A 19,928-nucleotide genomic window follows, 5' to 3' on the forward strand; every position below is an offset into this window, starting at 1 on the left:
TCCGCTTAATTTTCATGTTTCTAGCACTCAAATTTAATGTAAGAGAAGTGTTATACCATATATATTTCTTTTATTTATATATGTCGTAAACAGCAGATATAAATGTTTCAAAAGGTGATAAAAAACCGTGCAAATTACTCTCCCACCACCCAAAACGGCCATAAAACTTTAACAAGTCAACAAACACATAAATACCTTAACAAACATTTTAACAAAGAGAGCTTGCAAAATTATGACGTTTCTATTAATGCATATTACGACAATAATGCGGATTAAAATATCACTGGATACTAACTGGCAACATAACACGACCCATTCCCCCCAATCCCCCACAACCAATGGCATCGCGAGAAGCTCGTGACGTCATCCAAGTCCAATCTGGCCAATGGGGCACGACGGTTTTGCACGAGAGACTCCCGTTACGGCGAACCAATTGGCGCCAATCGATATCCTCGATCATCCTGGGGGAATTCCGTTACTGGGAACCAATCGGTACGAATCGATAACCTCGATCATCCTGGAGAAGGAAAAAAACCCGACGGACATCCGCCATAGGCCACAGGTGTTTCCACGGAGGACAACACCAAAAAAATCTCAAGAATTCGTTGGTGCCTAAATTTCTGCTCATACCTCTCGTTCACAAACACATTTATCTTATAAAAAAGTAAAAAAAAAAACCACAACATAAAATATAAGTAAGGATATGTAAGAACACAATCTCAAAGTATTGGAAAACATACGTGTATACACTAATGCTCCCTACCACCAGTTTTATGACAAAAATGTCGCTGGGTGCGCGTTCCTCATTCTTATTTTTATGTTTTTTTTCTTCATTGTGTTGTAAATCATTATCTATTTTACATAAGAGAGAAAATGATCGGTGTGAGGTATGTTAACGGTAGCAGACCAACCCCGCCATAATGATGTATAAGACTTTCATCGCCTTTACACAATATATATATATATATATATATATATATATATATATATATATATATATATATATATATATATATATATATATATATATATCACCGTGAGTAAAATTTTGGCGTAAAGGCCAGTTAGCTGTGGACGACCTATAAATCCACTTATATACATACATACATCTAAACAATTGTATATATATATATATATATATATATATATATATATATATATATATATATATATATATATATATATATATACCTGCTGATCTTATATGTGATGAGTGTATGCTTAAGGACAACTGTTTATTTCAGGATTCTAGGTGTAACAATTGTATATTTCAAGACACGCTGGAGATGCCATAGGACAAATGAAACACCAGACGTCACCATATATACACACACAGGAATTAAGACGACCACAACGACACGGGCAGTGGACAAGCCTTGAAGACTCGAACGAGCCGACCTAGGTTCAGAAGACCCCCCCCTAACGAGCGTGGAAACCCTCTCTCTCTCTCTCTCTCTCTCTCTCTCTCTCTCTCTCTCTCTCTCTCTCTCTCTCTCTCTCTCTCTCTCTCTCTCTGTACTACAACACTCTAATAAAGAAAACGTGACAATTACAAGGTTTGGCCGGGCGGGGTGGACCCAGGCAAGACCACATGACCACAGCGTCTGTACAGGATCGCCCGACACTTTTTGGACAAGTTCGCTGCACGTTTGAGAATCATTCATGTACACTACTGTGTATATAGTTCCATTGACAAAAATGTATATATATATATATATATATATATATATATATATATGTATATATATTTCCACGGACAAACCTGTAATAATAATTACGCTCAGCTTATGCAAGGACACTCAGACACCATTCCAGTACTCGGTTTTTTTTTTCATTTTTTTTAGTACGACTTAGACAGTGTAGGCGACTCTACTTACCTATTCCAATCCCAGCTTCCTGCTAACTATCGACTCAGCTACAATTCAATCACGTACATTTCTTTCTGGCAACCTGGGTCTTGCCAACTGCCCTATTTTCAAATCCATAACCAAAAATCTCAAAAAAAAAAAAAAAATATTAATACAGTTCTTGAGATTAATACAGGTTTATAAGAGTAAAAAACAAAATAATAATGTTAACCAATCATCCTTGGACCATTATGTTATGAAGTGTGTGGCAAGGAAGGGCCAGCCAGCCAGCCAGCCAGCCAACCAGCCAGCCAGCCAGCCAACCAACCAACCAACTAGCCAGCAAACCACCCAGCCAACCAACCAACCAGCCAGCCAACCAACCAGCCAACCAGCCAGCCAGCCAACCAGCCAGCCAACCAACCAACCAGCCAGCCAACCAGCTAACTAGCCAGCCAGCAAACCAGCCAGCCAGCCAGCCAGCCAACCAACCAGCCAACCAGCCAGCCAGCCAGCCAACCAAACAGACGGACGGACGGACGAACAGACATATGTGTTCCTCGTTCTAACAACCGTTTGAAAGCGACCACAACCACGGCATCCCAGAGACGGAAATACAATTTACACCGCGGTGGCAGCAGCAGCAGCAGCTTCACCCGCTCACTTCATCCCTGGCCTGCCTGCCTGCCCGCCATCTGCATTTCTATCACAACAACAATTGTTTAGCTGGGGAACGTCCGGTGGGAGGAGGAGGAGGAGGAGGGAGGAAAAATGAGAGAGCAAGAGAATGGGAACGAATGAAACCAACCACCCACCACACATATTCACAAACTACTAACAGACGGTGGAAAAAAATTATATATATATATATATATATATATATATATATATATATATAGAGAGAGAGAGAGAGAGAGAGAGAGAGAGAGAGAGAGAGAGAGAGAGAGAGAGAGAGAGAGAGAGAGAGAGACAGAGAGAGAGAGAGAGAGAGAGAGAGAGAGAGAGAGAGAGAGAGAGACAGAGAGAGAGAGAGGGAATGTACCCCTTTGAGCTCTTTCAAGGAGCAACTGTAGATTCAAAACTGCGCTTCACGCAGAAGCAGGGTAAGTAAGCTCCTTTCAGACGAGAAGGACCTTTTCGATGCCGTGAAACACCCCACTTTTTTTTTTTTTTTTTCGTCCACTGACGATTAAGCAACCTTACCATCAAAGTGACCTCTCCATCGCGGAGTTACAAATTATTGGTATAGCACGCACACACACACACCACACACACACACACACACACACACACACACACACCACACACACACATCCTTCATAAGGCCAAAACTAAAATACATACCCCGAGTTTGGTCATCGTTCCAAAAGCAAAAAAAAAGAGCTCATAGAGAAGGTCCAGAGGAGGGGCAACAAAGGTGGTACCAGAATTAAGAGAGATGAGTTACAAGGGAAAGGCTAAGAGGTCCTAAATTTCGTCCAGCTTGGAAGAGCGGAGAGTGAGGGGCGACCTGAACCCAACCCTCAGAGTGAGGGGCGACCTGAACCCAACCCTCAGAGTGAGGGGCGACCTGAACCCAACCCTCAGAGTGAGGGGCGACCTGAACCCAACCCTCAGAGTGAGGGGCGACCTGAACCCAACCCTCAGAGTGAGGGGCGACCTGAACCCAACCCTCAGAGTGAGGGGCGACCTGAACCCAACCCTCAGAGTGAGGGGCGACCTGAACCCAACCCTCAGAGTGAGGGGCGACCTGAACCCAACCCTCAGAGTGAGGGGCGACCTGAACCCAACCCTCAGAGTGAGGGGCGACCTGAACCCAACCCTCAGAGTGAGGGGCGACCTGAACCCAACCCTCAGAGTGAGGGGCGACCTGAACCCAACCCTCAGAGTGAGGGGCGACCTGAACCCAACCCTCAGAGTGAGGGGCGACCTGAACCCAACCCTCAGGTCTTTTAAAAACAGACTGATGACGTACCTTGAGAACAGTTCGAGATGGCTGGGGCAAACGGAGGACATAACATGAAATAAATGAAGAACTATGCTCATAAAGACGTACCTCTACCATATACGAGTTGTGGACGAATGCTATGAAACGAAGGAAGACACAGTTCATGCAGACATGTAATACATCTACAAAGTTGTATTCTACAAAGCTATACGGTCGTAGAGAAGAGGTTCAAGAGATGGAGGGTCACCTCTACAAGTGTGAGCAACCTTCTCTGTACACAGGTCGGCAGTGACATAAGCCATATGACACGAAATTAAGCGAGAAACTTGTTAGAAAAGTTTCCTCCACAGAACACGGGAACTGGGTGAATGGAAAGAATTAATTACGAGATATGGCGTTTAAAGAGCAGGCAAAAGTTTAAGAAAGTCGTCTGATGGTTGGAAAAGTCCAAGAGATGAGGGAGGAACCCCAACGAGTGTAGAATTTCCATCTTGCACTCGACATATACATGACAAACAAACAAACAAGCAGGTGATAGACGGGGGGTTAAGGGAAAGCAATGCATTGGAAAGGCGAAAAACTCACGGGAGGCCCTAACAGGGGGTAGAGATAAGACCAGCCCCACCAGTATGTTACGAACCAGCCCCATCAGTATCTTACGAACCAGCCCCACCAGTATCTTACGAACCAGCCCCACCAGTATCTTACGACGGTACCTCCTCTGCCTGCTCTTATCTCTACATCTCTAGAGGAAAACTCTTCACTCTATACGTCATCATCAATGTTTCAAAGATAAGGCTGTGATCACGTCACCCTTGACCCCTGACATTCTCCTCAATCACTTCATATCAACTCCAGGAGGTCGATTTTCATCAATCGTGTATCGCATCAACTGTGAGTGTTTTTTTTCATCAAGATATCTCTATTAGTTGATTTCATCCTTCGTGCACCTATTTCCCCTCATGACTTTGCCGTCATACGCGAACATATTCGGGTGGGAGAGTCTAATCGTTCTGGCAAGCTGTTCGCACACACCAAGAAGAGCAGTGGTCTTACAACAGATCTCCAGTGGCACGCCACTGGTCACCTCGACCCTAGTTCGAGAAGGCTCCTCTGACATGCGTCCTTTGCTTTCCATCCAAGTTAATTCTTTGGTTCATCGAGGGCGTCTCCCTCTCCCTGCCTGGAGATACAGCTTCTTCATCACCATCATCCTTAGTGGTGCTGTGTTCAATGTCTTCTCGGCAGTCCAATTAACAGAAAGTATAACTAGCTTTCTCTTTTCGTCTAAAACTGAGCTCACTATCTCGTAGAAATCCTTCCGACAAGACATTCGCATTTACCAACTCATTTCGAGACTTCTCCCCAACACGAATCCAATATGCCAGTGTAAAATGCTTTCTGGCAGTGTCAAATTCTTTCTGGCAGTGTCAAATGCTTTCTGGCAGTGTCAAATGCTTTCTGGCAGTGTCAAATGCTTTCTGGCAGTGTCAAATGCTTTCTGGCAGTGTCAAATTCTTTCTGGCAGTGTCAAATGCTTTCTGGCAGTGTCAAATGCTTTCTGGCAGTCCAGATATATCAATCCACTCGGCCTCTTCGTCTACAACAGGGCTCACTCTCTCGGAGATATCTAAAGAGGTCTTTAACACATGACCTCCTTTCCTAGAATCCATGTTTCTCGGTGTATGAGGCAGTCAGTCTCTCCTCTTCGGCAAGTCATTCATTTGCTTCCTAATCACGAGTCTTCCCAGTACCTCAGAGACCTGTAAACTCTTCAGGAACACTGGTCGCCGGTTCAGCACCTCTTCCTGGACTCTTTTCTCACAGACACCTACGACGATTAACCTCTTCCACTTCCTCGTCACCTCGTTATTCCCAGAGCGACCTCCTGTGGAACATTTCACGCGGTTTGGCAAGCGTATCCGTACACATCTTTCAACACACACCTTGAGATTTCGCCATGGCCATGTGCCTTATATAGGGTGAAAGTCCCTGTCTATATCCTCTTTGGGTATCTCAATGTTTTCCATTCTTAGCTCACTGTGAGTATGATTTGTGTGCTACGGGGAGTGAGTGTTTTTAAGACTCGTGTTGGTTGAATTGTCTCTTAAAGTCTTGTATGTATCATGACTTTACTTTCGTGTGTATAAACTCCGCCCTCGCCACGCCCCTAGCCTAAGCCTGGGACCCGTCTATCGTCCAGCCCCAACGAAAGGATGAACATCTGGGTTGAGTGTAGGCCGACCGCCGCGCCCAGGGTGTTGGAACGCATGCGGGCCCGTCAGTAACGCTAACCAGTACACCACGGAGGCCCGCGTGTGTCTGTGGCGGAGTTCTACACTCGTGAAGGCCCCATCTATCATAGCTTCTTTCCTACCATACATTCTACTCGTCTGTGTGCTCTCCACATTCACAGTCGATTTAATTCAGTTCATTCCATTTTCTATAAAAGAACATAATTTCATCCTTTCTGACAACTGCAGTGCTTTAATTTCAAGTTACGTCCTCCGCTTGCTTTATCCCTCTCAAGTTACGTCCTCCGCTTGCTTTATCCCTCTCAAGTTACGTCCTCCGCTTGCTTTATCCCTCTCAAGTTACGTCCTCCGCTTGCTTTATCCCTACATGGAGACGATTGTATAGACTTAGCTGTTGCAATGAGATCAACCCTTCTTTCTTCTTCCTCTTCGCGCCAGGGTTAGGCAAATTCAAGGCCTCTCTACAACCCCTTCCTTAACCACCCAGTTTCTCTCTAATTCTACTACCATCTATTGTTGCTCTCTTGTGGACCTCGTCGTAAAAGTTATGACAGCGACGGGTCAAATGATGTAAGAAACACACCCCACCACACACACCAGGTCAGGTACGGGATGACGTACGACTGCCTATCGCGTCGTCAACACACACATGGCAAGTCTCCCTGGTGACGCCCCACACACACACACACACCCACACACACACCCCACACCCCCACACACACACCCCCACACCCACACCACCACCCCCACCTGAACGCACCCAACTCGCTGGAATGTTTTGGACCGACCAATGTTGACGTCGGCTGCCTTGGAGAGAGAGAGAGAGAGAGAGAGAGAGAGAGAGAGAGAGAGAGAGAGAGAGAGAGAGAAGAGAGCAGTGGGCCCAAGGGAGCGGGAAGGAAAGGGGGGAGGGGGGGAGGGGTGGTGTTACATACCCTCGCCAACAGCCCTCCTTCCACAACACTACGTCACGTAACAACTCCTGACACACAAAAAAACACGAACTCTCGTGCAATCCCCTTGAGAACGACGGTACGACCCCTGAGCACGACGGTACGACCACGCCAGCACGACGGTCCGATGTTTTGGGGTACCGATGGCCTGGCCTCCGACCTGACGTGTGAATGTGTACAGATGCTTGCATGGCCCGTGCGTACGTACGTACCTTTTACGTAAGTAAGGTCATGCAGGCACGTAAACTAAGTCAGGTCGTGCAGGCACGTAAACTAAGTCAGGTTGTACAGGCACGTAAACTAAGTCAGGTCGTGCAGGCACGTAAACTAAGTCAGGTCGTGCAGGCACGTAAACTAAGTCAGGTCGTGCAGGCACGTAAACTAAGTCAGGTCGTGCAGGCACGTAAACTAAGTCAGGTCGTGCAGGCACGTAAACTAAGTCAGGTCGTGCAGGCACGTAAACTAAGTCAGGTCGTACAGGCACGTAAACTAAGTCAGGTCGTGCAGGCACGTAAACTAAGTCAGGTCGTACAGGCACGTAAACTAAGACAGGTCGTGCAGGCACGTAAACTAAAACAGGTCGTACAGGCACGTAAACTAAGTCATGTCGTACAGGCACGTAAACTAAGACAGGTCGTGCAGGCACGTAAACTAAGTCAGGTCGTGCAGGCACGTAAACTAAGTCAGGTCGTGCAGGCACACTTGCACACCTGACCGGTCCACACGCAAGCGTGTACACCAACCAGAGTTTACATTCGGCCAGGCACGCAGCATATCCAGGCACACACGTCGTACCTCGACAAACTACACACGGAGCCAAGCGATGATACCCGGGCCATCAACAAAAGCATCAAAAAAAATTCCTAATATAAGAAAATAATGGAAGAATCAGTTTCCCAAAGCCTGGCCAGCCTATCCATCAAAAAAATTGTAAAAATCTGCCCCAAAACAAGATATATCACAGCCTAACGCCGTTTTTACGCTCACAAATAAAGCATTCACGACATAAACTGGATGTTATATATATATATATATATATATATATATATGAGTTTTAGGCCTATCAACAGCCGCCGGGGTCATTAGGGACGTCTTCCTAAGATAATATATATCCCCAACCACCACCTTTCAAAAAATCTTGCACACCTTCAACATGCTCGGGATGAGTCTACACCCATACACGCCCTCACTGTACGGTGTGGCCCAGGATCACAGTGTGCTCCCCTGTTGCTACTTAAATAAACCACACACACACACACACACACACACACACATACACATACACATCGCCCGATAACTGCGGTCACTAGATTGGCTGACTGCATCTGCCAGATGTCACCAGTGCTCTTAACTGGCACACTCACCCCCTTATTGATTTTCAGCCTCGCTATCGCTAAAGCCTTTTCTTCTTTCTCAGATTTTATTGACGGGCTTATGGTAATCCATGTGACATTTACACATGTAGCACCTCGCATGAAGTCACGGCCAGCTCATTCGGTATGTGGATCATTAAATCGAAAGGGCGCAGGCGCACCCAATCCGGTCAAGATCCTGGCCGGATTCATCCGGTGCCACCCATCACCTGGGTTACAGTTGCCAGACGTAAGAGAAACATGGATACCACCCTGTTCACAACGTTAAGAATATTTACGAAGGTAATTAAGTCTCTGGTTCCCTCATTCTTTAGTTACTTAGGCTACTTTACGACACGTATCCAATAAAATAAAAAAAAAAAAAATAGCATATGCATGTTTACTGAGCACAAAAAACTAAGCTATGCAGAGCATTCCTCAATAGATACATATATTCAAAAACCCGCAGCTTCATAGCTGACAACGAATTCAAAGTAAGAAGAACAACTCAAAACTTTACAATGAAATGGAGAAATTCCCTAGAAAGACAATCACCATAGAGGAATGTCCTAAAAAAAGGCAAATCACCATAGAGAAACTTCCTAAAAAGACAATCACCAAAACACAAAAGAAAAAACACACAGAATACAACCCGAAACTACTACTACTACTTTCCCCCCGACACACGCGTGTTCCACACAGGCAAAATGTCCAACCATACCGCGCCAACCACACCAGACACTCTTTTAACTCCTTGAGCACAGCGGTTGGATCCCCCCCCCCCGTGTACGACGACCCAGGGGGTATGATGGCCTAGCCTTTGATCCCAGGGGTCAGGAGAGAGAGAGAGAGAGAGAGAGAGAGAGAGAGAGAGAGAGAGAGAGAGAGGCCGCAAAGCCGTCATAAATACGTGTCATGCCGTCGTCCACAAAAAGGATTTAACTCGGCACTTGATAAATAAATGGATATTCTCTCTCTCTCTCTCTCTCTCTCTCTCTCTCTCTCTCTATATATATATATATATATATATATATATATATATATATATATATATATATATATATATATATATATATTCCCTCAAGACTTACTATATTACACCTTGAACACCTTTCAACCCCCCATTCAGGAGCATCTGGCGTCCATGATAATATCCACTGGGCCACAACTCTTTCTCACCTCTGCCATCTAGCTTTCGAATCTCACTTCAAACATCTATTTTAAAAAGAAAAAGAAAAAAAAGAGAAATAAAGCTGTACTGCTGCCATTATCCTAGCCCCTTCTATGAGCTGTGTTAGGGCTACGCTACCTTATACCTCGACTCAGAAGCCCTCGACACACACACACACACACACACACAAACGCACCCAAACGCAGACACACACACACACACACACACACACACACACACACACACCTTGCAAATTCGACTGCCCAAATTCGACCGCCCAAAATCGACCTCCTTATCCAAGCGCAGATAACATGAGACAGGGCGTCTAGACCAATATTTATCTCTTTATCACGTTCTACGACCTGTTGACCAGGGCGTGACTCTGCAATCTTGGCACAAGTAACGAGACCATTCCTCAACTGTCGTAATATATGATTAACTTGAGAGTAACTTTGCCGGCCCAGTCCTAATTACTGAACTAGGGGTTAAAAGGCTAGCCTAGCTCATTCTAGAATACTGGGATAAAAAAAAAAAAAAGGCTAGCATAGCTTATTCTACTGGGATAAAAAAAAAAAAAGGCTAGCCTAGCTCATTCTAGAATACTGGGATCAAAAAAGGCTAGCCTAGCTCATTCTAGAATACTGGGATCAAAAAAGGCTAGCCTAGCTCATTCTAGAATACTGGGATCAAAAAGGCTAGCCTAGCTCATTCTACTGGGATCAAAAAAGGCTAGCCTAGCTTATTCTACTGAGATCAAAGAGGCTAGCCTAGCCCATTCTACTGGGATCCAAAAAAGGCTAGCCTAGCTCATTCTACTGGGATCAAAGAGGCTAGCCTAGCCCATTCTACTGGGATCCAAAAAAGGCTAGCCTAGCTGTACGCTGTCTCCTGACAACACCTACCTATCTACCTCCCTTCAATCCCTCCCGTACATCTCACCATCTCTCTCTCTCTCTCTCTCTCTCTCTCTCTCTCTCTCTCTCTCTCTCTCTCTCTCTCTCCCTCTTCAGATCTCAGCTACACAATCTACACCCAGGAATAGTCCCGGCTCTCTCCTGGTTTTAGCCACGTTTGGCCCAGTGTTAGCGTGCACCGGGCCCCTTTAAACCTCTTCCTCAAGTGCCATTTAACAATGCAATGTTCTCGGGGAAACACACGCCCCTTCCAACCCAACCACCAATATATATATATATATATATATATATATATATATATATATATATATATATATATATATATATATATATCCCTGGGGATAGGGGAGCAAGAATACTTCCCACGTATTCCCTGCGTGTCGTAGAAGGCGACTAAAAGGGGAGGGAGCGGGGGGCTGGAAATCCTCCCCTCTCGTTTTTTTTTTTTTTTTAATTTTCCAAAAGAAGGAACAGAGAATTGGGCCAGGTGAGGGTAGTCCCTCAAAGGCCCAGTCATCTGTTTTTAACGCTACCTCGCTAATGCGGGAAATGGGGAATAGTTTGAAAGAAAGAATATATATATATATATATATATATATATATATATATATATATATATATATATATATATAGATAGATAGATAGATAGATAGATAGATAGATAGATTCGTGTCGTAATGTGTACCGGGTCTGTACAGCCAGCCAAGGCCCAGTTTAACAGCTAACTTCGCTTGGGTGGACTGTGTTAAAGAACAAGGCTTTACTGTTTCACGGAGTAACAGGTTACTTCTGTTAACTAAGGTAACCACCGTTACTCTGTGATGACTTAGCTTTCTAAAGTTCTCCACCTCAGCTACAGACAGGTCAACTTAGCTTAATGAATACTTTGGTTCCTGACAGTAAAAAAAACTATATTAAATTCACCCTGGATCACCTGTTCGCCGTTTTCAGTAACCTACACCATTTTTTTTTTTTCCCAGTACATATTTCGCACACGAATGCCTTCATTAAAGCCCTAACTCCGATGACATCTGACTGAAGTGTTTAAAAATATAAAAAAAAATCATTCTAATAATACATCATACGAAGCGTTCACAATACAAAATTATGATAACGCATCAAACGAAGTGTTCGAAAATACAAAATAATTCTGATAACACATCATACGAAGCGTTCAAAAATACAAAATAATTCTGATAACACATCATACGAAGAGTTCAAAAATACAAAATAATTCTGATAACACATCATACGAAGAGTTCAAAAATACAAAATAATTCTGATAACACATCATACGAAGTGTTCAAAAATACAAAATAATTCTGATAACACATCATACGAAGCGTTCAAAAATACAAAATAATTCTGATAACACATACGAAGCGTTCAAAAATACAAAATAATTCTGATAACACATACGAAGCGTTCAAAAATACAAAATAATTCTGATAGCGCATCATACGAAGCGTTCAATACAAAATAATTCTAACATATCATACGAAAAAAAAATTCTTCACTTTAATGACTCGAAATAATGGTACGAAGATAAAGAAAACATTGTGGCCAATGGTTTATTCACATATAGACCAATGGCGCTTTGGAATAAACTTCCTCTCGAAGTAATATATGAAAAGACTGCAAACATCTTCAGATCAAAGCTTGAGAAAACAAATTTGACATCTGTTATCAGTAAGAAAATCAGATAATTATTTTTGTTTGTTTGTTTTTCTCCTCCTGAATCTAACCACAGAGCTGGCGTCAAACTGATGGGGAACTTTTCCCATTACACAGCTTCCTTACAAAGTTTCCATGGCGGGTATCTTACCACAATACTGCATATTGTTTTCTCGTCTTTTTCTCCTGTTAGCAGTTGAGCCGGAGGGAACGGTGGGTGGGCGGGCGGGGGAAGTGGTGCCTCCTGCTTTGTCAAATTGTTTCGACCACTATTTTTTCAGATGTTTCAAAATGCACATAATATCGTTATGGACCATCAGGTCTCTTTCTATCTATCCTTCTCATATTCCCAGATAATCTAGTATACATAGAACAGATCACAGAATGTCTAAATTCTAAAACACCACTAAAATCCCGGATATAGCAAATTTTCTATATACTTCACACCAACACATGAACATCACTAAGCCATACACAACAAATTTCTAACATTGGACTAACATATTTCTCACAATGAACCCCAGATGTCCATCTCACACAGACCACAATAGAGGAGTCGAACAGCCCAATGAAATCAAACCACAATAACTGCATGACATACAATCCAATCATTCCCACACCATCAGAAAATGAAGAGAAAGCATCTAAGTTACCAACCTACTGTGGCAGTCAAATATATCAAACTCCATTTTCAGAAAGTAAAACTTATCAAATTAAACAACCTGAGGAAACCACTGCATTCTCTTACACATTATATATATATATATATATATATATATATATATATATATATATATATATATATATATATATATATATAATTTTATCAGTTCAATGAAATTAGACTTTGAAACAGGTAAATGAATATCATCCAAGACATCAAATAAATATTCTAAAAGGTCATGAACTGGAACTTTAGTGAAAAGTGAGGAAACATCAAAGCTAACTAGTTTGAAATCAAAATTAATTTTGATTTCAAACTAGTTAGCTTTGAGGTTTCCTCACTTTTCACTAAAGTTCGAGTTGATGACCTTTTAGAATATTTATTTGATGTCTTGGATGATATATATATATATACATATATATATATATATATATATATATATATATATATATATATATATATATTATATCACAAGCTTCAGACTATACAGGTCACAAACTGAGACAGACCACTACACACACTGACTTCTATTCCTACAATGCAAGAGAAAGGTGCCTCTCAAAAGTCCACCGCTGAAAGTAAACACACACACACACACACACACACACACACACACACACACACACACAAGAGCCCCAGGCCAGGCAACGACTCACAAGTTAAAACTGGGGCATGACTGCAAAATACTTATGGAGGAATGAAGCAATACGTCTCACGCAGAGTGATCGTAAACACATATGGGTGACTCTTGTAAATATCATCAAAGTCAACATTCAATTACTTTAAATTCTTTTCTTCTATCAAGAATATCAAACTGCTCATGAGATGTTACCAAAACCCATCGAATTACTTTAAAGGTATTACCTACACATCAATTCACCTTACACAAAATAATCAATATATATATATATATATATATATATATATATATATATATATATATATATATATATATATATATATGAAAGGGTTCTGACCGGGATATTTTTCCAGGAGATCCTGCGGCTCAAACGCAGCGCTTCTTCGAGTAGTTGGGAAATGATGGACACTTTGGGAGGGTGAGGTTCTTCGATGAAACCATTTTCCCATTGATACAACCTCGCCAAAGGTAACTCTTTACTCGCACTGTAACCTCGTACAGGTGGAGTGTATATATAAATATATATATATATATATATATATATATATATATATATATATATATATATATATATTTTTTTTTTTTTTTTTTTTATACTTTGTCGCTGTCTCCCGCGTTTGCGAGGTAGCGCAAGGAAACAGACGAAAGAAATGGCCCAACCCCCCCCCCCCCCCCCCCATACACATGTACATACACACGTCCACACACGCAAATATACATACCTACACAGCTTTCCATGGTTTACCCCAGACGCTTCACATGCCTTGATTCAATCCACTGACAGCACGTCAACCCCTGTATACCACATCGCTCCAATTCACTCTATTCCTTGCCCTCCTTTCACCCTCCTGCATGTTCAGGCCCCGATCACACAAAATCTTTTTCACTCCATCTTTCCACCTCCAATTTGGTCTCCCTCTTCTCCTCGTTCCCTCCACCTCCGACACATATATCCTCTTGGTCAATCTTTCCTCACTCATTCTCTCCATGTGCCCAAACCATTTCAAAACACCCTCTTCTGCTCTCTCAACCACGCTCTTTTTATTTCCACACATCTCTCTTACCCTTACTTTACTTACTCGATCAAACCACCTCACACCACACATTGTCCTCAAACATCTCATTTCCAGCACATCCATCCTCCTGCGCACAACTCTATCCATAGCCCACGCCTCGCAACCATACAACATTGTTGGAACCACTATTCCTTCAAACATACCCATTTTTGCTTTCCGAGATAATGTTCTCGACTTCCACACATTTTTCAAGGCTCCCAAAATTTTCGCCCCCTCCCCCACCCTATGATCCACTTCCGCTTCCATGGTTCCATCCGCTGACAGATCCACTCCCAGATATCTAAAACACTTCACTTCCTCCAGTTTTTCTCCATTCAAACTCACCTCCCAATTGACTTGACCCTCAACCCTACTGTACCTAATAACCTTGCTCTTATTCACATTTACTCTTAACTTTCTTCTTCCACACACTTTACCAAACTCAGTCACCAGCTTCTGCAGTTTCTCACATGAATCAGCCACCAGCGCTGTATCATCAGCGAACAACAACTGACTCACTTCCCAAGCTCTCTCATCCCCAACAGACTTCATACTTGCCCCTCTTTCCAGGACTCTTGCATTTACCTCCCTAACAACCCCATCCATAAACAAATTAAACAACCATGGAGACATCACACACCCCTGCCGCAAACCTACATTCACTGAGAACCAATCACTTTCCTCTCTTCCTACACGTACACATGCCTTACATCCTCGATAAAAACTATATATATATATATATATATATATATATATATATATATATATATACACACATTATGAAATCACGCTTATTTTCATCTAAACTTACCCCACGTCCTGTTTCCAGATGCTCCTGCAGCCTATGGCTGCGCGCTACTTCCAGCAGCGGAGACATGTGAACTCCTTTGGAGCGAGACTTTCTTCAACGAGACTGTACTCCAAATGGTAAACCCTCGTCTAAGGTGACTTATCACTCGCTGTGTCCCTTTTATGCAGGCGGAGTACGGCAACACCTTGCTTAACGCAGACACAAGACCCACCACAACGACCAACCCTGACACACATTAAAGATACTCCGTTCTTATCGCACCGCTCCACCACACACTCCCCACTCATGAACCGCTCCCGACCCATTCCCATGAAAGCTCCTCCTCAAAGCACACACAAACATGCTCATGAGAAATTATTCGTACACCAGCCACAGACTAACCACAAGAGCACTACTCCAGCCACAGACTAACCACACTGCTACACCAGCCACAAAACTAACCACACTGCCACACAGGCATGACGTGAAAAAAACCTGCACAAAGTGCACCCAGAAATAAATTCCCCCACCGACCCCTCACTCCAACTGATATAAACAGTGCAATTAACATCTAAAAGAACTCTGTCCTGTTACAGCCCCTGACAACATGTCGGAATTTCACGTTAAACACTACAGCACATTTGCAATCCAAGCACTTACACGTCTTCAATTACTCCGGGCAACACAGCAAAGTCCGTAAATCTCCCAACTTGCCAGCATAGTACTCATCCTAAAAACCCAACTCTCCTTCCTACCGACGTGTACCACTATACAAACTCTGAAAAAAAAAAAGATATATCACAGAATGAACAATATATCCCACTCACCAACACAGCGTGGTTTCAGACCCATATATTTTACCACCACACTACACGATCTCCCACAACATCTTAAATGGATTCCACCAACCACAACCCCCCCTTCCCGCACACTACTAGTGGCAAGATACATCAACGAAGCATTTGACACTGTCCCCCAACACAACCTCACGCAGACTAATACTTGATAATACCCTCTACATTAATAACAAAAAGTGGTTGACCAGTTTCATAGACATCCCGCCATGCCTGAGTCACTCACAATCGCTTCATTCCAGAAACATACCAACAAATACAATAGAGTTCCCCGGGAAGAGTTCTTTCTTCATCTCTCTTAAGTCTCTTTCTACACGACTTTCCAATACCTTCGGCAAACCTCAACATCAAAACACCCCCAATACCACTTAAGCAACATCAAACGCGCAGCCCTAATTACATAACTGAAACAATGGTTCACCTAAAACAGAATGGCAGCAACTCACAAGAAGTTTTCCAATTATTCTTTTTTTTTAATCCCAGACAGGCATGAATCCAGCTTATATCCTCCATTCACCAAGAATGGACAGTCTCTCCCACTGAGCAAAACAACCATATTAGGCATTAAATACGACACACACACATATATGACATTAAAATCCCCAAGCCAATAACCTACAAACAAAATCATCACACAAACTAAATGCCCACAGAACACACACTGGCACCAGATTTTGGACGAGAAAAAAAGAATTTCTCAACATCCTATACAAACAATTCACCACATTCAAAAGCAAATAAAACGAGGTTGCGATCCTCACAAAATAATGCAATGAGAACAATGACTGGTTGCCTAGCAACTAAAACACTCAACACCTTCGCAACGAAACACAGATCCTCCCAACACAGACCCATCCATTTCAATATGCTCAGCACTCAAGCCTATGCAACACACTAAACCTCGACCAACCAATCCACTCTATAATTAACCAAACCCCAATTAAAAGTTTAAAATAAAATTACCCCTGCCTCACACTTCACTTCTACTCACAGATCCCCCCCCCCCTCATCCCCAACAAATATACAAAACAAAAACACTAAAATAACCTACTGAACACTAAACAACCGACTTCCCTGCTCACTTAAACTCAAGCCCCACTAGGAATACACCCGCCAGACACCACACTCCCTAGACAAACAAGTGTCAAGCTCTTCCCGCTTAGGCTAAGTCTGGATATCACCCACCACTACAACACTATAAACATATTTTCAGTATATCCCAAGATCCTCGTGTCCATGGTGCAACAAAAGTAAAGAAAGCATTTATTACTCAACTGACCGGCATCTTCTTCAGATACACGTACACACATCACAACACTGACTTGTGAGCCCAACCTGTAGACGTGGCTAGCTTCATCAGTGCTGCGGGAGCCTCATAAGGACTCCTGGTATATATATATATATATATATATATATATATATATATATATATATATATATATATACACAGGGTCCCGGGTTCGATCCTGGCTGTTGGAGGTTTGTATGTTCTATGAAGGTGCGCGTTCCTATGCACTTTGGTCGTATATTTATATATATATATATATATATATATATATATATATATATATATATATATATATATATATATATATATATCTTTGCACTACCTTTGGAGTGAAAAGAACCTAGATAGGGCGGTACTCCTTTCCAATACAGTGATAACGTTAAGGCCTTGCCGAAGGTGACTTCGCACTCGCGTTGCTTCATCCATTTGCAGAAGTGCAGGAAGATTAGTGTAGAGAAAACATCCAGAGTACGTAAGTCAAGCGAGTTCACAGAAACACTGAACTCATTCTCAACCCTGAATAATATTGAGATAATTGTTAAAAATCACGTCAAAACCAAGATTTCCGACATTGTAACCATGTAATCCTTTTCTCTCAGCCGCAGACTACGTGTGAGCAACAGTAAAAATGACATCATAAGTAAACTATCATTGGAAATGATAGCATCAGTTGCCTACAACTAATAAACCTTAAAATATCTTTTTTTTTTTCTTCAACCACACGCATAAAAAATAATAAGTCTACATCAAAGCACATAGTAAAAAACGGAAGATACAAAATAAACATGGCACATCAACAGACCAATGTATATACAGAACCAACGTGTGTGTGACGGGTTGTGAGGGGATGTAAATGGTCACAGAGAACAAACATGGACAAAAAAAGAAAAGTGTGAGGGGCGGAGGAGGATGGAGTACTCACAGGCGTTGTTTGCGTTGGAGGTGGCTAGGCTTATCCTGGTGAGGACGACCATCAGAAGCAGTGAGAGCCTGAGCCTCAGGCCGAGCCAGGCCCCGCCACCAATGGAGTCGTGCTCCATGGTTCACAGGTGGTGATGGTGGTGGTGGTGGTTGGCTGTCTCCATCATACGGCCCACCTCCCTCATGCCAGACACCCACCCCACCCACCGACCAGACCAAACTGACTGACTGGTGACCAAAGATATGATAACCCCCAAAGCGATGCCTTAGCGATGACGCGTATCACCCGAGTGAGTCGGTTAAGCTCGTGTTGGACTTGATGGGTAAGGCCCGCCAAGGAGCGACAACGCCATAGGACACACAGAGAGACAGTGCGAGGGACACGCTCTCCCTCGCGCCACTCTAAGTAATATGAGTGAGGCCTGACAATTGCTCGCTCCAGCCTACTGGCAGCTCGACGCGCTGTTCGTATGGCAATAGGACGCCTACCTAACCTCACTCTCACTCACTCCACCCATTTCAAACGTCTCATATATAATAACTGCATCTATTGGAGTAATCAACACACAACTGCTATATGATGGTATTATATTACTGACATGAAAAAGAAGGTAATCGAGATAGTTGGGGGAGCATTCTGGGAAAGTAGGCGGTTCGAACGTAGCCATATTGATCATGACGTGCGCGCGCAGCCAGAGCCATCTCTCGGTCACTCCCTTCACTACTACAATGGTAACTCACGCCCGTAGAACTCCCTCTGCCATTAAAACTACCAGTAATCAATATTTTGGCTTGGCGTGTGAGCGACCTGCCTTGCCTGCTGCATGACAGACGGAGCCACGCTGCACAAGACTGATCTGCCGCCCCCGCTTAGCCAGCCGCTCCCGCCGCCCACCCCGCCGCGCCCTCCGCCTGCTTGCCCACCTACTCACCGTCGCTTCGTCAACCAACCTTTTCAAAGGAGGAATCAATGACCGTTATTTATTTCGTAAACAAGTCGCTTTGACATCTTCCTCCTTTTCCATGGTGAGTGACAACTTTACACACGCTTCTTAATAGCATTTACCCCCACCCCAGAAGGGAGTGACTCCGGGCAAGGGCGGACGCCGTAACAAGGCACGGACTTCGGGTAAAGACGCCCCCCTCCCATGACAAGGCCCGGACTCCGGGCAAGGGCGGCCCCCTTCCCCCGTGACAAGACAGACTCCGGGCAAAGGCAGCCCCCTCCCCCGTGACTATATGACTTGGACTCCCCGCAAGGGCAGCTCCCCGTGACAAGATGAAACGGACTCCGTGCAAGGGCAGTCCGCGTTTGACAGGAAGGCACGGACAGCCCCCCCCCCCCATGACAAAAGGGAACGGACTCCCCGCAAGGGCAGTCCCCCTTGACAAGAAGGCTTGGGCTCCGGGCAAAGGGGCAGCCCCCCCCCCCCCCCCACCGTGACAAGAAGGCACGGACTCCAGGCAAGGGCGAAACCCCCCCCCCCCCCACCCGCGACAAGAAGGCACGAACGCGGGACTCGGGGTAAAAAAAGAAAAAAAAAATCAACAAAAGCAGAGCCATCTAAAATCATGCAAGAGAGGAACCGTGTATATACGACT

General features: G+C 43.7%; 1 protein-coding gene across 2 annotated transcripts in view; it reads right to left on the reverse strand.

Moving 5' to 3' along the window:
• Positions 1-18,739, reverse strand: part of loaf (lost and found) — a 203,259-nt gene extending 184,520 nt beyond the window's left edge. Inside the window, exon 1 of one of the 2 annotated variants that reach the window (XM_071675767.1) lies at positions 18,328-18,737. In XM_071675767.1, the coding sequence (XP_071531868.1) occupies positions 18,328-18,445 (118 nt within the window). In that variant the 5' untranslated portion in view covers positions 18,446-18,737. Of the gene's footprint in view, positions 1-18,327 lie in introns of both variants that reach the window. The other variant, XM_071675768.1, reaches the window with a different exon arrangement.
• Between the last annotated feature and the right edge of the window lie 1,189 nt (positions 18,740-19,928).

The sequence above is a fragment of the Panulirus ornatus genome, chromosome 21 (genome assembly GCF_036320965.1).
Source record: "Panulirus ornatus isolate Po-2019 chromosome 21, ASM3632096v1, whole genome shotgun sequence".
NCBI lineage: Eukaryota > Metazoa > Arthropoda > Malacostraca > Decapoda > Palinuridae > Panulirus > Panulirus ornatus.